At 38.7% G+C, this 19188-nt stretch overlaps 2 protein-coding genes across 5 annotated transcripts in view; both read left to right on the plus strand.

Annotated features, from left to right (window-relative positions):
* Positions 1 to 962: 962 nt before the first annotated feature.
* Positions 963 to 8592, plus strand: vps25 (vacuolar protein sorting 25 homolog). The gene is made up of 6 exons (XM_044179953.1): positions 963 to 1091; positions 3561 to 3706; positions 4444 to 4497; positions 4613 to 4701; positions 7244 to 7319; positions 7721 to 8592. The coding sequence occupies exons 1-6, from the start codon at positions 1045 to 1047 to the stop codon at positions 7831 to 7833; spliced, it is 525 nt and encodes a 174-aa protein (XP_044035888.1). The 5' UTR covers positions 963 to 1044; the 3' UTR covers positions 7834 to 8592.
* Positions 8593 to 9170: 578 nt separating this feature from the next.
* The window catches only part of wnk4a (WNK lysine deficient protein kinase 4a), a 44631-nt gene continuing 34613 nt past the window's right edge, over positions 9171 to 19188 (plus strand). The window contains exons 1-2 of one of the 4 annotated variants that reach the window (XM_044179947.1): positions 9171 to 9675; positions 9937 to 10602. In XM_044179947.1, coding sequence (XP_044035882.1) covers positions 9970 to 10602 — 633 coding nt within the window. In that variant the 5' untranslated portion in view covers positions 9171 to 9675; positions 9937 to 9969. Of the gene's footprint in view, positions 9676 to 9936; positions 10603 to 18454; positions 18564 to 19188 lie in introns of those variants that run through there. The other 3 variants (XM_044179948.1, XM_044179949.1, XM_044179950.1) reach the window with 3 other exon arrangements.

Here is a 19188-nt window from a genome sequence, read left to right on the forward strand (position 1 = left end):
TCAAGTTCAAGTAAATAACCAGCAAAATGTACTTAAATTAAGAAAAAATACTAATTTTGCAGAATTGACTTTTTATCATGTATGGTACATTATTGTTTTACTATTACTGATGCGTTAATGTGTAAGCAGCCTTTAAATGCTGCTGTTAGGTGGAACTATTTTTAAGTAGTTTATATACTGTTGGGTATGAAAAGGTATTGGTAACCCTTTATTTTTAACATTTCAATTGTTTCGCTTTGTCTGTAGATGTAGAACAGATTATCAATAGAATATATGTGACAATTCATGAACATACACTAACCAAGATGTTTTTTGTGCCTAAACCTAACCAAACCTTAACCACAGCGCTGTAATATCAGAAAGTGGTTTTATTTTTGAAACAGCTGTTGTTGAATCTCAACTAATAAGCTGTTGAAATGTTACAAATACTCTATAAACTATCTGTAGGTGGACTATCCAAATAAAGTGTTACCAAAGTATTAAGTGCCATTAAACAGTAATAATATATTTACTATTACTTACAGTTTACTAGCCTGTTTAATATTTTATTGTTACTTTGTAGTCTGCTACATGCACTTTATTTGACCATATTCAGATCAGTTATTGTATTTAGGTTTTTATAGACCCATGCACTTTTTTCAATGCTTGATGGTTTTGTCTGACGTTTTGTCAGTTTTCAAACCCTGGTCCTGAATGATAAATAAACCAACAAAAAAAAAAAACCCAACTTAATTCTCAAGTAAAGCACAAGTATCTCCAAAAGTATAGTACTTGAGTAAATGTACTTAGTTACCTTCCACCATTGGTAATTCATATAATTCATATAAACCACTTGTATTAATTTTTTATGTTTTATATAATTTATTTTTCAAATTTGTATGCCTTTTTTTTTTTACAATGTAACTATGTATACGTATTTGTATTCATATTTATTTATAATTTTTTTATTTTGTAAAGTCTTTGGTAAATCTGTGTAGTCGGAACCATTTGAGAGGTTGGACTCGCTTCCGGAAGCTGTCAGCTGTGAATACCGCATCAACTGCAATGAGTTTTGAGTGGCCCTGGCAATATAATTTCCCACCGTTTTTTACGTAAGTCAGCTTTTCCCGAACCATATTTAAACAAGACTTTTAAAAAATGTATTAACTCTGCTTATCAGCCTCCATTGTTTATTGAATCGAAGTGTGTTGATTTGCGAGCTACCATCATGTTAGCCGGCTAACTGGCTAAACAAAACAGATTGCTAGGGAAGTGGATGTACACACCTAGCTTACTGGCTTTTTAAAGTTTATGTAACAGCTCCACTAGTTTTCATTCAGCGACTCATTGAGGCTCGACTGCATGCGAATATTTATACACATCAACATCTAGTTAATTTATGGTGGTGTGTGCAAGTTTAGAGAATGAGTTTAGCTTTTAGCTCTAGCTAGCTGTTTTGATAGCCAACACTGCCTCAACTTAAGCTGTCAGCTACCAAAACACTAATATGATACGTACATGTTCAAAAACTATTAACCAGTGTTACAGCAAATTCTGTGACCCATCAGATTCTGTGACCTGGTTTGGAATTTCAGCTATATATTGCCACTGTTTTTTGTATCATGGTCACACGCTATATTTGAATAACTGTTACCAAAAGTTGAGTTCCTACTGATATAAAATATAATATAATATATAATAATATAATAATAGGGTCACAAATTTTGCTAGCTAGCCATGCAGAATCTTGTAGACAAGACAAGCATCTGTAAATTTGATAAGATTGTCCCAGCTCAGTAAATTATTATTTCTTAGGCAGTAACAATGGTGATGGGTGTTTGGCTTCCTGTCAAGCACCTTAAGAGCCTGGTGGTATACTGATTGAACAGGTTTTAGTGTTGTACAGGAGCCTTGTGCCCAGCTAGTCAAACAGTATGAAAAATATTACATGATCATGGCTCATGAAATATAGTGTTGCTGCCTTAGTAGTTAGACAGTTTCTGATGTGGCGGAAATTTGACAAGTTGGACTTTACTACATTTGTTACAATCTTAAATAGTTTTTTTAATATAAGATTAGAATCAATTGTTACACTAAGACATTTGAAATCAGATACCACTGTCAGCTTTTCCCCTGCAACATGAAAATTAGCTGTGAGATTATCTGTTGACCTTTTAGTGAAGAACACAGACACTGTTTTCTTTATGTTTAAGTGAAGACAGGAGTTATTAAGCCACTGTGTGACATAGGCCATCACTGTCGCGAGCTTACATGCAGCTTGCTGTTTGATTGTTGCATGTAAATAAATGACAGTATCATACATTTGAATTTCAGACTCATTGCATACAGTGGGAAGTTTATGTAAAGGCTAAACAGGGGCCCCAGAATTGATCCCTGAGGTACACCAATATCACAACCGAGGGCTGATGACAGCTCACCATTTATCTCGACCCTCTGTGCTTTAGATAGGGTCACAATTTTTGATAGCTGAGACAACAGAAACCCGTGGCCAATAGTGTATAGGTGTGTCTGTAGAGCACTGACATCTCACCTGCAAGTATTTGGTCAGCACATCAGTCTTTTTCCTGTAGTTGATCTTCCAGGGTCACAGATTAGGGTTGTAATACCGGCTGGACAATACCAAGAAGACCTCAGTGCTTTATGCTGTTAGTAAATTAGTGCACACTGGCAAGTGGCAACCATTTAAAATTACTATGACTGTGCAACACAAAAAACTGTTAAGTGTTCTTCTCAGAAGTGTTTAAATTTCAGGAAAAATGCCAGCGGCCAGTATTATTAAATCACTGCTAACGTGTGATAAGCATGTTGACTTTTATCTGCTGCGGTCCCTTTTTTTCAGAAATGTTGATTATTCCGTGTAAATGATCACAAGATAAATTAACAGGGCTCAAACATAATGTAATGCTCTTGTGGCTCCTATTTAGCCACAAGAGCATTAGTGAGGTCCAACACTGATGTTAGGCGATAAGGTCTGGGTCACAGTTGGTGTTCCAGTTCATCCCAGAGGTGTTGGATAGGGTTGAGGTCAGGGCTCCGACCAAAAGTATATAGAAGTATGTGGACAGAAATAGTAAATGTTATGGAAATTAAATTGAGAAAATGTTTATAGATAAAATAACCAAATGTGAATGGCTAATCTAGTGAATTGAATACAAAAAACTCAAGATGCTTCTCCTGCTCATTGATGTAGCCACAATCGTATAATACAACATGAGATATTACAAGGATAGCTGCCACGTATATAAACAGTTTAGCAAAATCTCTGATGACTATTGTCTCACTGTATCATCTGTCGGTACATCGTCATATCGCCCGAGCCAACATCACAGGATTTTTAGCTGCTTGGTCTGGTTTGGTTTTATTCTGTCATAAACAACATAGACATAACACACGTGTCCACAAAACACACACACACAAAAAAGAGGAAACCCCATGATGGGACCTGGACATGCTGAAACAGAAAAGTATCAAATGAAATATAATAAATATGGTGTTTGTTTGTGTCTGTTTGCCTTGTGGGGAGTGTGGTATACATCGTTTGCTCACCTCTTTGTGGACAGGCTACAGCCCAATGCTGATACGAGACAGAAACAGCTGGCGGCATGGTGTTCCCTGGCTCTATCTTACTGCCGGCATCACAAGCTTTACACCCTGGACGTCATGGAGGCTCAAGAAAGTCCCGTGTTCAACAACAAGAAGATAGAACGTATCCTAACAGTCCACCTGTGGTCCAGTCAAGGCCAGCACTTTATCATACATTATACAGCTTGATCCAAGATCCTTTATATGAATAGTTTACTCTAAAACACCCGTTTCAAATCCTTGTTGTCTTACATGCATGTGTAGATCGTTTGATTTGGATCGCTAGTCAAGTGTTTATAGGCTGCCATCTTTATTGGGATATAAAATTACACTTTACCCACACGAAATTATGTGAACAATGTTCACAATCAAATTTTAAATGCTTTTTAGTACATTGCCACCTTGCTAGCTGCCCTCCACACTGCTGCTACAGCTTGTGTTGAATTAAATTTTAAGTCACTTTATTTTGAGGTTCTCCTCTTGATTTTGGTGAATATGTATTATTAGTGAATAAGTTCCACCACATGAAGTGTGGTCATATCATCATCACTGAACCTGGTGATACTGCAGTTAAAGGGGAACACATCATAGTTTGTTTACAGGTCTCAGGGAGTACTAATGCATATGTGAAAAAAGTTGTATAAAGCCTTTTGTGGCTTCAGAGGGAGCAGCGTGAAATCTGATATATTGCCTCAAGTCACATGAGTCGTTTAAGAAAGTTATTTTCTTAATTTGTACATTTATGTGCTGAGAGCAAGATGAGATGTTTTGAAATTCAAACTAGCATCAAGACAATGATTGTACTCCTGTACATTTGTTACATTTTGTTACATTTTTTGTTCAGCCTTAACTGAATTTCAGGAAAACTGTCAATGGAAGCAATACAAGTTGTGTTTGAGGAATTGAGGAAAAAAGGTAAATTTCGTTCTGTCTAGATGTTTGTGCAGTGTTGAGATTAAGAATACTTTTCTGATTGTGTCACTGTAAATTCCTAAACATTTTTTTTAATCATTGTGTTGTCTGACCTCAGGCAACCTCGAATGGTTGGACAAAAACAAGTCTCGGTGTTTAGTCATGTGGAGACGACCGGAGGAATGGGGGAAGTTAATATACCAGTGGGTGAGTCGTCAAAAGACACACTGTACTGTCTCTGAAACTGTACATTTTTGTACATTTATGGGGCTGATTAGGTAAAAATGGAAAAAAGAAAATGTTCTCTAAAGCAATAAATAAGAGCTAAATTTGAAAGCAGTGTAATTTGCTGCTGTCAGATCATGTTGTTCAGTATTATAATATTATTGTGTTATGTTATTAAATCCTCGAAGATAATTACAGCGTAAGACCCTGTAAGATCTACACTACGTGACCCTTTTTATATGATATGATATGAATGTAGAATATCTAGTGATAACTAACTACAAAAGGAAAAAAATAAGCACTCTCCAATAACGGTTACAGTCGGCTTTTTCCAGTAACTTTATTTCTTAAATGTCATATAAACTAGAGACCGGGTCTTAGTAATCAAGGTAGGTTTCTCCTAGAGAACGCAGATTTCTTGACCATGCATACGTGTAACCAGGGTTTTAATCGGCTTTTTACATGTACACTTGTGCAGGACAAAGACCTCAGACAGGGAAATTATTGCAGAGACAAATAATTCAGATCCAAAGTCAAACTAAAACAGAAACCAACCAAAGGTAGCCTGTTTGAGTGTAAATAAATCGGTTTCCACTACAGAAACAGATTTGGGCTGTAAGGAAAAGCTGTGTGTTCTCCCTTAAGAACCTTTACTCTCACTGTGCTGTCAGCCCTCTGAAACACACACAAACATAAACAGGAAGCAGCGTATTGTATCACTACTATAGTCAAAATATTCTACCAAAATAAGGCCTGCCTCATCTGAAGCAACATCATGGAAATTGCTGACCTATAAAATCCACAAAATCTTAATGGACTTCCGCTGAAATGTTCATTACATCAAAATACTTAGAAGCTCCAGTCTCATAAAATTTCACCTGATCAACATAATCACTCAAGCACACTAATGTATTACAGTCCATGTCCATTTAATCTCAATTTCCACAATAGATTTCAATAGCTATTCTCTCAGAACAAGATCAACAATATTTATTCCTTTTATTAGACAGCACGTTGCAGCCTATTCATACTACAGACTACCAGTTGTAAATGTAAAATCTCCTAGAATTAGCACATACAGTAAAAAAATGAAAATTAAAAGGCTATGAACGCTGCAGCGGGTCCAACATGCATAAATATATACATGAAATAGCCTAATAGTTTTTATACAGTCAACAGCAGAATAGAGCATCGCCAAGGCAGACAATACATGTGTTTTTGCAGTTGCCAGTGGGTGCCTGAAAAGACTGTGAAGTAGGTCAGCTAATTGGAAAAAATCCAGTCCGTCTATCGTTTTTCCAACCCAGTTTAGATGAAACCACGCCCACTTTCGTGTGAAGAAATCCTCAAAGGTATATGACAGCTACAGTAGCTTGGAAAATAGCAACATGAGGCACTGAATTTGATGAATTTACTGTTTATCAGTGTTGAGTAATGGGAAACATTCATTCTTAAGGACTGTGAGTTGCCAGTTTGAGTCAAGTAAACCATCTGTTTTATTAGGAAATGAATGAACCTTTTTTTTTTTTTTAAATGAAACTATACATTTGTGAGACTTCACCAAGAGAGAATGCTGTTGTGGAGTGCCACAGGCTGAGGAAGTCAATAAGTATTGAGAAATGGACTAAAGAGGAGGCTTTCAAAGTGGGAGGCAGGCCTCCCCAGGGGGGCTCCAGACAGTTTTAGGGGAGGCTCAGTGAATGGAAGTGAAAAAGTATTACATTAGTTATTACATTAGTTATCAAAAGGAGATCACATAGAATAGACTAAATGTGTGTGATTTGATTAGAGAGAGTTCAGAGATACAGTAGTTTTGGGAAATTTTACTGTTTTTCCCACTTTCCCAGAGTCAGAAACTAAAGATAGACATTTTTTATGTATTTGGTGTAGTCTGAAGTTATGTCAAACAGCAATATTAGGCAATCTTGGCTCAATTTTTGAGTGTCTATGGGATCAAATAACATAATCATGATCCCATAGGCATCCAGGAAGTGAGCGAAACTAAGGGGGGGGAGGTGGCGCCTTTTTCCAAGCTATGTCTGAGGGGAGGCCCACAGTCTCAGACTGTACTGGACAAAAGTATTGTTTGTTTTGGTCTTTTCATGGGATTTGTTGACAACAGCAAAAATATAGATCATCGCCAGTTTGATCCTCTAACATTCACAACTGTGACAGGGATTATCAAAAATTACCGAAAAGCCGTGCACACCTCACTGAAGGTAGAAGTCCCAGCTGGATGATTTAACCATGAGCAGACTCAGTGTTCTTCATGTCCGATGAAGACTTAGTTTGTCAAAACATTAGTTGCTGCACCTTATTAAATTCTCTATTTATAACCGTGTGCCCCACATCTCATCGCTCTAGTATTAAAAAATAAAACCCCAAACCTTTTCTCAGAAAATGGTCGTCAAAGGAGAACAAGAGTTGCGTCTGTCCTTGACTGTCATAGGAAAACAGTTGTTATTAATTCTTGCTATAATCTATTTCCTCAGAGTGACCATTATTCTGTTCTCTAACATTTTAGGTTTCCAAAACCGGGATGGTCAACTCTGTGTTTACACTTTACGAGTTGTCCAATGGTGATGACACAGAAGGTGAAGGTATGGTACCATTTCAAATGTTAAGATGAATCAGTATTAATACATTTTTTCAAGCTGATTGATTAACATATTTAAATGTAATCACTTGCATGTGTAAACTATAGAACCTGTTGTAGTCAGTGACATCCTTTAAATCACTTCTCAAAAGAAAAAAAGGCTTTTATTAATGTGAGTTTTATTTTTCCAGTTTTATCTTTTTGACATTTTAATTTTTTCTACTTGCGTAATTCTTTTTAATTGTAGTCCTGAAATGTTTCAGTCGTGAGTTTCCCATGTAAAGCACCTTGTAATTTTGCTTTGAAAGGTGCTGAATAAATAGTTTTATATTTATTATATATTTTATTATTATTATTATTATTATTATTGTACCTTTTGACATAAACTGTAACGTGTTTCTCCAGAGTTCCACGGTTTAGAAGAGTGGATGCTGCTGCGCTCGTTGCAGGCTTTACAAACAGAAGGCAAAGCCGAGATCATCACCATGGATGATGGAAAGGGGGTCAAATTCTTCTGAACAGTGCTGGAATCACACACACTCTGTCTGGGAGCCCTCATACTGTACCTTACAGGCAAATTTTAAGATTTAGCCATTTAAGGCTACAAAAGGTGCACCTCAATGCCGAGCCAAGAGGATGCTGGTCATGCAGCTGTTGTTGCCTTTTGGTTTGCCCAAGTTCAAAGCCTTTTCTTATTGGAAGAGAACAATATCATTTCTAAGGGTTTGGGGAAAAAAAGCATTTGAGGTGACACTGTGTTTAAAGTTGTCACTCCATTTGAGGTAACATTTGTTGCAATTTAAACATGCAATGAGTCTTATCAGGGTAAACACTATCATGTCTGAAGACTCTTGGGGAAAATCTTTCCCCACCAACTGTAACTTTACTCTTTATTGTAAATACGACTAGTTTTATCCCGATTTTCCCTGTTAACAAATTTCCTCGGTATAATTAGCTCTGGACCTTTTGCTCGGCTGTTGTTCCTCTGTTCCAAACAGACATCCCAAAGAAATCCCAGAACACCAGGGGGACTTTTTATTTTGAGAATAAATGCTTCCAGAAGAGGAACACCTCAGAGACTCGGACCACCAATCCTGGCTCGACTCAGCTGAGTGTACTAATAGTGGACTTCATGTACAGATTGCTGTCATCCTTTTATTGTGCAGTAGCTACTGTGACACGCCCGTTATCCTCTCTCTCGCTCTCTCTCTCTGTCTGTCTATATTCAACCTACTTTTTTCATATCCTGTAGGAAAATAAATTAGAAATTTGCTAAATTTGCTTGTTTTTGTTTCTTTAAAATGTCTTTTTAAAGGTCTTGAATTGTCTTAGATGTTGTGTGAAAAACACGAATGATAACGTTGACAGCGCCCCAGCGTGCGGACGTGCAGAGTGGAACCACAGTGATGGAGATGTTATGCTCTACTTTTTGCCTACAGCTGTCCTGAATGACTGCATACTGGATGCTGCTCTCACATCATGTGCTGTGTGTCCCTGCCTGTTGTGATGATACAGCTCCAGGGAATCCTGTGTCTGTGTGTGTGTGTGTGTCTGTGTCTGTGTGTGTGTGTGTGTTTCTGACAACACCCGGTGTGTGCACTTGTGGGACAGGTGGGGCCCAGTTTGGCCTTGGCTTATAAAGGTGTCTTGTTTCAGCAGCAGCAGCAACTCTCCGCGGTGTGGCTCCCCCTGCAGGTTAGTCCCGCGCGCTTTACCCCCCGGCTGCATATCTCTGTCATTCAGGCTGATTACATGACGACAGACAGAGAGAAACCTGTAGTGAAATTCAGATAAACTAGAGAGGTTGTGCTGGTTACTGGCCAATTAGAAGAGGAGACATCCTGTTCTGGTGCTTTCTGCGCACAGTCTGTGACGTCAGTGGAAGGGCTACGTATGGCACCTGTCCAGTTAATCGATGTCAAATAACGGTTTATGGATCCTCTCTGAAACACTGCCTTTCTTTTACAACTTGTGCAACTCACAGTTAAGATTTTAAAGATATCCTACAGATCTTTTTGGACACAAATTAGGCATAAGTGAAAAGAAAAACATGTTAATGAAATGTTGGATTTTTAAAGAGTTTTAGTTTGCAATCACTCTTCTGATCATATACTAATTAATCCCTCTGGATAGTCTTATTAGCGCGTGAAAGCTGCGAGGGGCGGAGTCGGGAGCGCACACTGAGCGCACAACACGCACAGCCCTCCGGAGCTCTGTTGATATAGGCAGCCCCGTCCTTTCAGCGGAGGTTATGGCTGAGGACTTTGTAAAGAGAAGAGAAGAGGACAACTCGGATTATTTGATAGGAACTATGCGTTAAGCTGCGTTTATGAATTGTTTTTACGCAGCGGAGGTGATGAGTAAGTACATTTTTCTTACTTTTCTGCGTTTTTTTTTTAAATACTTAGAAGATATTTCTAAGGTTGGTTGTTGCTACAGGTAATGTCAGCTCATCTATTATAGATAGGTATGCTTAACCATGTCTTGTTAGTCGTGTAACAGACCTGTTACTCTGTGGTCAGTCTTTGTTTAGGGCCACTTACTTAATTGACATCATGGAAAAATAACTCGGAACTTAAAGTAACGGTGCTCTATTGTCCTAATGCCATTTCCACGTGTAGGCTCTCAAACAAGAAGGCGTTGAACCTGCTACAATGTCACACGCACAGGTTGAGATACCAGGACGCGGTTTTCCAGGCCTCTCTGTGGATATGACCGACGACTGCTTATCCCGGGTCCCATCCGTGCTAAGGACGCACGGTTTGGGCGCACGGAGAAACTCTTACGGGCTGCAAAAGATTAGTATGGACATTGATTCGCCTCTATACAGCGGCGTCCTTTCCAAAGCCTTGTCCTGGTCAGCTGAGAATATTCTAACATTGTCCGAGTCCAGAGCAGAGGATGAAAAAACTGACGACTATCCGCCGTCCCCGTCCCCCGTTTCCAGCCCTGGCACCAGCTCCAACACGCCCCCCGGCAGCCAGGAGCCCGACGCAGGGTCTCACAGTGGGAACTGGGATCATGTCCCGAGATCCAGCGCTCAGGACGCCAGCTCAGAGTCTGAAAATGAACTTCAGAATAAACAGCACAAGATCTTGTCTCGCATCACGTTTAACACTCAGTGGGAGCAGGAAGAGAAAGATGACCTGGAGACCGAGGCGGTCGCAACCTCGCCTGATGGAAGATATCTCAAATTCAACATAGAGATTGGAAGGGGATCTTTCAAGACGGTCTATAAAGGCCTGGACACAGAGACAACAGTGGAGGTGGCATGGTGTGAGCTACAGGTAGGATGGATTCTTTTAAATTTTACTATAGACCAAAACTTTAAGTTGCCAATTTGGATGGAAAAGTCTGCATGCAGGAGCTGATCACCACATTTGATTAATTTTAATTGTGGAATATTGCATTTCATATGTTCTTTAAATAGCTCGAGGATTGCTGATAAAAGCAGTGATAAATTAAGAAGAAAATGAATCCCCTTTATGTCAATCTGCATGCTAAAGTTTACCCTGTAGTGTATCTTCCTTTCTCTCCCCCCTCCACAAACCTGTCAGGTATATAGGCTGATACTTTCCCTGCTTTCCTGCCCCACTCAGCTCTAATCCCCCACTAAGGCCATCAGAGTTGATGTGAAGCAGCTAGTCTGCTGAATATTATTCCTTGTTGACCTTGAGTTGGGTTGTGTCAGGCCATTTCATGGTAACCCAGGTCATCCTGTCAGCAGTCAGCTCCAACTGAACCACTCTGCCTGCCATGATCCCCTCTAATCTCTGTTTTTATTAACAACCGGTGACACCAAGGCTAGTTCTCTGAACACCTCACGTGCAAACTAAGAACAACCAAGAGGCAATAGATCATTTAGGCTATATTCAGCTCTGATGATCTACCGTCAGTATTTGTGTATGATAATAGTGGCATCTGTGCTTTGAAATGTTTTCACCTTGCGAGGCAGGACTAAGAGATCTGTGAGATTATGTCTGGGTAGGGGGTTTATGCTCACGTGTAGCATGTAAACATCACAAGTAAGACAGATCAACTACAGTTTCACACATACTCTTTCTGTCTGTCCAGTCTGATGAAAACGTAGCGGCGTCTGTCCTTTTTTTATGCCACAGTGTTTGGCATGCAGGCCCCGAACAGCCTGGGTAACAGCTGCCACTTATCTTGCTTTACATGGTTTGATAGCACAGTGGAGGATTTAAAGATTTAAGACTTAAGTTCACCCTTAACATTTGTTGTTGTCTGTGACGTGCATTGGTATCAGTATCTGGCAGCCTTAGCTGGTGCAAAATTGTGTCCTCATACCCTCTAAACCTCAAATGAAACTCTGTGACACTGACATTGGACTACATAGCCACTGGCAACAATCTCTTTTATTCTGATCAGTCCGATCTTAAAGACAGTGGAAGTTGTTTTGAGACATTGCTGCTCATGAAAGCACCTTCTCCCTTTGCTCAGTAAACAATGCACAGAGGTAGTCTTTGTCTTGCGTTTAAACTCTGTAGGAGTCACCAGCGCACACACAATCGGGGATTATCCAGGTTGAAGTGAATCTGCCCCAAAGCTCAAGCTCCAGCACCAGCAGGTTGGAACTTTTGCCTCAAGAGCCCAACCTGTCAGTTCACACAACAGGTGTCTGTTTGGGGGAGGTAGAAACAGAGTCACTCCCAGGCTCTGAGAGGTACAGACGCCTCTTTACCTGCACTGTTACAACACCACAAGTCAAACTTTAGTGGAGAGAAACCGGCTCTTTGGCCTGTGGCCATATTAGAAACATGCATGCTATTTCATCACTTTACTTGAGACATGGGCCCAGTTAAGCTCCTTAATCGCTCCTAATAAGCTTAAAGGTGGCCATTGTTGATATGGTTACTGTTGTGATAAGTTAACCTCAAAGACTCAGCTGCCGTCGCATTTCTTAACTGAAATCATCACCCCGTCCTCCCTATGTGCCTTGAATGAACACAAAAACTGGCCGTTGGTGGCTAAACACAATCACCCCTGTAATGTTGACAGAGCAGCAGCTGAAGCTGCGTCATTACAAGTCAGGTAGACATGCCTTAAGAGCCTGAGCTGTTATCTGTGGGCAGTTAAGATGAGCTGTTCATATTGTGAAGGGGGTTCAAATAAACATCTGCTTTACCTGATTCCTACTTATGCAGATCATCATTTGTACGGAGACACTCAAAGGTCTTCTGCTGCAGCATGTTGTCAGTGTTGTGACACTGAACACAGGTCTGTCTGGGCCTGTGTTCAGTGTAAAAACAGTTTTTGTGCTAGCACACAAAAATAAACAATACATTTAGATTCTTCCATGACATGCAATACCGAAGCTCAGCCAGGACAGCGTAAAATACACAACAGGGCTCACATCACTGCTCATAAACTCTACCAACTGTCTGATATTAAGGCCATAATACAATAGAAAAGAAACCACTCACTGGAATCAGAGATATAAGATTATATTAGCAATGTTTGGACCCGACACAGATCTTCCTCAGGCAAACACTCTCATGAAGGAAATCTATATATAACATAACATATATGTATTTGTGTATATATATATATATATATATATATATATATATATATATATATATATATATATATATATATATATATATATATATAAACATGTCTCATGCCCAAAGAAGACCAGTTTTGGGTTTAAACATCGCTAATATACAGTACACTAAATACATTTTCAGGGTGCAGGTACTTTTTCTATTATATTCTCGCTTACTAATGTTTTGTGGATGTGTGCATATATTTATATTGTAACTAACACATGCACATATTGTCATACTGTGATAAAATGATAAGAGACTAAATGATATGTCGACATGGACAATATTATAAGCTAATTTTAGCTTATAACAGATACACCAGTACCAGCTTATATGTTGTCTGATAAAAATTGAAAAAAAGAAAGTCAGTACAGAAATGTTTGAGGTAATTTTGAAGCAGTTTTCCAACTGAATAGAACACTGACTAATTTATTTTTAACTGTAAAATGTCTAATAAGCAAATTTAAGGGGCCCTTACATGAAAAAAATAATATCCAGCTGACATATTAATATCAGATTTTTTTTAAACTCTCAAACATTTCAGTATCGGCCAAAAAATCCAGCATTGGTTGGCCTCAATAGATGATTATTTTACACCCTTTGGCTTTGTGCAAAAACACATTCCTAGTGAATACAAACCATTTTTACTCATAGCTCTAACAAATAACAAATGAAAAAAGCTGTGTTATTAAAGGGACAGGGCAAAAATACCAGTAACACATTGGTTAAACCTACTGACAGATCAAACAAAATTTTATACCTATAACTCTTGGTCCAGATTTATTGAATTATCTTATTATCAGTTTTTCATCAGTTCAGATAGAATACATAATAAATAAATAAAATAATAAAGTGAAATACAGTAAAGTGGCAATCCAGTCTGATTATCAGGCCAATTTAATCGCACATTTTACAGTAATTAAGAAATTGAAGATACAGTTGTGTAGTGCAACCTGTAGTGGAATAAATTCATAAAAGAACATTAGAGCTTTAAAGACACGTGGTTGTAAGAGATGTTTCTAACAGAAGCAAGACAAGAAGAAGGTGGCAGGTGGCAGCTACCTAGCAGCCCTTCCCCCTCACAGGCTTACGGGTGACTCAGGTGCCATATAGGCAACATAAACTGGGCTTGGGAGGAAATGTAGAGGTGAAAAAATGGATGAGCCAGTGTATGGTCCCCTCCCACTTCCATTCATCTACACTGAGGCAAAAAGAGTTTACAACCCTCTGTTTTTGCTACTGTGGCAGCACAACTAACTGAATGCAACAGTTAGCTACTTAGTAACTGATAGGAATGAGGCACTGAGTGCACTGTCCTTTTGGTGAGCCCCTTTAAAGGGCATTGGTTGCACAATACCTGATCTTATTCAAGGGCTGCTTCCAGCAGTTTCTTCCAGCCTGCAGCAGACCCTCGGACACTTTTATACGCTCATGTTTCATTTTTAAACCTAAAACCAACACACTTTGTTTAATCATGCTCTATATAAACAGCTTCACCATGCCACCTGTATTTTCAGCACTGTCAGAGTTTATGAGGGCCATGTTTAATGCTAGATCGACTTGAGTGCATTTAAAAATACTGCAGCACTCACGACCATTTAGCCAATTCCTTGGATGCATAAATACAGGCTGAGAGACAGTTTTCTGATGATAATGACGTACCAAGTTGTAAAAGTTGCTTCACTCCTTGTGTGGTTGTGGTTTTTTGGTTTGGCTAATGAGAACTTTTTTTGTGGCAGCCCTTTCCTGCAACACATAAAACTCTCTACTGATATTGTGCCTAGTGTGGGCTGTTATTAATCACTTGTTCATTGGTGCTGCTTGGTATAAATGGAAAGAAGGTTGGCGCATTGCTTTAAACTTCAGAATCAAGTCTAGCACACATACAGTATCAGTTTAAACTATAATGTACAAGTAGAGGCAACAGCAAGTATCAAAGGATCACTTGTGTGATGTAAACAAGAGTTAGTAAATTATGGCTTTAATAGTTTTTGGTACCAACTGAAATGCATCTTTAGCACTGAGTATCGAAAACTGTCAAGCACTGAAACTTGGGCGGAAAGTTGGTCAGATTTGTAATCTTGTTATTCAGACACAGTAGTTCCTGATTTAAATTATAATTTTGCCACTTTTAGATTGTATTTTAATCAGGTACTGTTCAGGCGCGGCAGCCTGTGTTTAAGTAGCATTTAAAGGAATAGTTAGACATTTTGGGAAATATACTTCGCATTCACGCCGAGAGTTAGATGACCAAAACTGTATCACCATTAGTATCTAAAAAGTTCAAATTGTCATCATTCAGTTTCAGCTTTGCCTGTCTGTATTAGTGCTTTAACGACTTTTTAATAATCATAAATCATTTCAGTTATTTTTCAAGCGAAAAACACCAAACATTGACTGGTTCCAGCGTCCCAAATCTGAGTATTTGCTGTGTTGCTGTGTTGTTGTCTGTCATTGTTGATTATCTTTGGGTTTTGGACTGTTAGTCAGAAAAAAAACCAAGCAGTTTGAAGACACCTCGGGCTCTGGGAACTTATGATGGATTTTTTCACTATTTTCTGACATTTTATATACTAAACAATCAATGAATCGGGACAGATTAATGTATAATTACAAAAGAAGTTTAAGATCAACTCTGTATGTTTAAAAGTCACTAGTCTCATGGACACAGAGTTACCTAAGGACAATTGAAAGGAGGAGGGGGTGGAAGATTTACATCTCCCCTGCTGTAGTAAGAGTTGGAACCATTACTGTAGTGAAAGTGGGCTCATTGGGTTGCTGCACTGTTTATGTTGAAGCTCGGAGTCTTAAAGCTCATATAATAGCACCAGATTAAATTAAAGCCGTAAAACCTTATTATTCTGAGTTATGAGGTTAAACAGCAAAGCATAAATCTAGTTTGGCACAAACCTTAGATTTCTGTTGCCTCTCTCTCATGCTAACCTGGGCCTCATACAAGCCTGGCTGTGTGACTTTTATCTGAAAGTGGCTAGTGTTCAGTGACATAACACAAGCTGTGGGCTTCCTATCAGTTCTACTATAGCCAACATTAATAACGTCTTTATGCTACCAGGGCCTGCCAATGTTCTCTGAGGAGAAAGTGAAGCAGGCCCACAGTGATAGCCTACATTTACACATGGCAGCATGTCACTTTGACCCATAAAGCTTGCATTGTACTAAATGCTCATTATAATAAACTCATTTGGTTTGATTGCCCTGCAAGATACAGCCTGTCTGTATCATACAGTGTGCAACCAGTGGTGCAACTAAAGTGTCTCACTGGCTGCTGTTCATAGTATGTATACTGTCTTATTTAGGGTGGATACTGTTAAGTACAAGCTGGGGCAGCATGGTGGCTCTGTGTTCAGAGACCTGGGGCCGTTTGGTGTGTTTGTATGCTGGTATGTGTTTTTAAAAAAATGTTTCTTAGCCCTGTGATAGACTGGTGACTGTACCTTGCTTCTCACCTAATCCATGCTGGGGGAGGCTTCAGTCCTGCTCAGTGACCCGTACCCGGATAAGAAGGGCCAGATAATAATAATAATTTAATTTAAAAGCACACATACAGTAAGCAAATCTAAGTAAAATGCTCCTGTTTTATATGAAAGACAGAGCCTTACAAAGTATTATTTTCACTGAAAGTATTCAGATGTAGGCCACGTATAATTTATATACGTATTATTCAGTTCAAGAGTTGGAACATATTAATATAATAATGCGTTTACAATAGCTTGAGTAAGCTTCTGTAAGTTTTGATAAATAGAAAGCTAAACACGAGGCAAGTGTTAGTCAGGCTACTGAGACATACAAACACAGTAATCTGACTTTCTGTTTGTTTTTCTATTATGTTTAAGGCCTCAACAAACATCCAGAATATTCTGTGAAGTCATAACAGAGAATATGTAAACATATTATTAAAATTATCATAAGCTTCATCAGCCACTTGTAATAATGAAAAAAATTAAGAAAATGTTTATTTGTCATTATGTGTGTCTGTCAGCAGTACAAAGCTTCTCAACTGGAGTTACATGTAACTCTGCCAGCCACAGACTGGGAACACTAAGTGGAAAAAAAGATTAGAAACTGGTTTTTCCATCTGCCAGATGTAATGACTGAGCTATTGTACTTTTACATACACAGTGTGCTGTTGGCAAAAGCTCTGTCTCTTCTGAATCACTGCTTTTATTGGGATCCCTCTGTAGATCGATTCTTCATGTGAGAGATTTCAGGAAGTGATCCAGGGTTGTTTAAAGTTTTCCAGCTTCCAGTAATAGTATTCTGGTGACCCATATTTTATACAATCTCTAGCTCTGCTTCATGTTTGTCAGACAGAGCTCAATACAAGAAAGCTTGTTTCTTGGAGATCTTTTCAAAATAACATCAATATCCATTCCTCTAGAGGAATATTTTGTGTTTACAGTAACCACATTGGCTCTGTCATTTAAAGGAGCACAAATACAATATATATGTATCTATAACATATCTACTTTTTGAATATATGTCTATGTCCTAGATGCTCATATGTTACTCTCCTCCACTGGTCCTTAACTCTCAGATTAGCTCTTAATCCTCGATCTGTCAATGCATATTCAAACTTTTCTTCATAAAGATGATTCCTAACACACTTAAGGCGACAGTGCGATAACAGCAATCTTGCAGGTTAATTGCATGTCACACTGTGCGAGATGAAACTAAAATAAGCTTCGTAGCAATCTGTGTCAGATTAACTGTGTCAGATAACTTAACTTTAACATTTATTTTGTGTACTGCACTGTGTGATATCTTTACAAACATTAATATGACCTTTTTTATTATATTGCTCTGTATGCCTATAAACAATTTTCAGTAACTGTTTTATTTTAATCTTAACTCTGACACATTTACTGCAATTGTTATTAATGTGCACTCTCTCCATTAAATAAATCAATAAATTAAGAAATAAATAAAATATTTGAAAATCATGCTTGCAATATCATATCAGTCAGTGTATCTTGCGTCATTTCATGCCGTATTCTGATTGGTCGGTTTGTAGATGTTTGGTCATAGCAGCAGTCACATTGAGAGAATCTGGCCTCAAGTTTCAGACACTGTCATTTTTGGTCCAAAAAGCTCAAAAAGCTCAAAAAGCTCATAAAGCTCAAAATTGGACGTCATTGAACTTGTCTCTCAGTTTGATCTAGGACCACTGTTTTGGGTTGATGATGGGGCTGCAACTATCGATTATTTTCATTATAGATTTGTCTCTCGCTTATTTGGTCGATTCATTGATTGAACTGTACAAATGATCAGAAAATAGTGACAAATGTTCATCATAATTTCCCAGAGCCCAAGTTGACGTCTTCAAATTGCTTGTTTTGTGCAACCTAAACATATTCTATTTACAATGGTCCTCACATTTCAGAAGCTGGAACCAGCTTATTTGATAAATGACTTTAAACAATTAATTGGTTATCAAAATATTCGTTTGATTTTCTGTCGATCGATTGATCTGTCTAATCGACAAATTGTTTCAGCATTAGTTGAAGACCAAAGATTTTACCACATTTCTCTCACCTTCCTTTAGGGGAAAACACGTGGTCACCCTGCAGTTTGGGCCCTGGAGAGTCACGAGTCCTGCTTCCTAAACAAACCAAAGACCTCAAGTTTTAATAGCTGTTGGGGCTCTGAGGCCATAGTTGGTAAGGGAACTGCTCCATGGGGTAACTTCTGGTCATTTCTGAACTGACCATGTGTGTCGGAGCATGCAGGAGTGAGGTGTCAGGAGTGTAAATGTGCTCTAAGTTGCCATGTGAGTCCTGGGATGAATCGGCCATACAGTAGTGGCTCTACCTGTTTGCGATCAACAAACACTTTTTTAAATTTGTGTTCCTCCCAGACTTGACCTGTGTGCTGTATTAGTTAACATTTATCTTACATTTCTGTGGGTTTCTAAAGTCAGTGCTCACATTCATGCTCTTAAAATATTCGTCATTTTGACTCTTCATTGGACAGAGTTGAGCAGCCAGTCGAGGATTCATAAATCTTTCAAGTTGTTGCCTTCCTGTGACAAGGTGACCACTTGCATACCATCACTTCGTGAGCTATATCCGGTCCTGGTTGCCAGTGGCACTTGATAGCACATCCTTATTTGTCAGTGTAACACTATGCGGCTGCACCTCTCCTGCAGCCAGAGCTAAAGTGGAGTACAGATAAACTAGTTATCATACAGTAACATGTAACACATGCTTCATGTTTCATTTCAGTTAAATGTTTCATTTTGTTTAGTTTGCCAGTCTTTCCCGGAAAAACATCTATACAAAACAA

Source organism: Siniperca chuatsi, linkage group LG20 (genome assembly GCF_020085105.1).
Source record: "Siniperca chuatsi isolate FFG_IHB_CAS linkage group LG20, ASM2008510v1, whole genome shotgun sequence".
Taxonomy (NCBI): Eukaryota; Metazoa; Chordata; class Actinopteri; order Centrarchiformes; family Sinipercidae; genus Siniperca; species Siniperca chuatsi.

Coding starts and splice junctions, on each gene's coding strand:
- vps25 (XM_044179953.1), top strand. CDS start 1,045: ATGAGTTTTGAGTGGCCCTGGCAATATAATTTCCCACCGTTTTTTAC. Junction 1,092..3,560: donor AATTTCCCACCGTTTTTTAC/GTAAGTCAGCTT, acceptor CTTTGTGGACAG/GCTACAGCCCAATGCTGATA. Junction 3,707..4,443: donor CAACAACAAGAAGATAGAAC/GTATCCTAACAG, acceptor ACTGAATTTCAG/GAAAACTGTCAATGGAAGCA.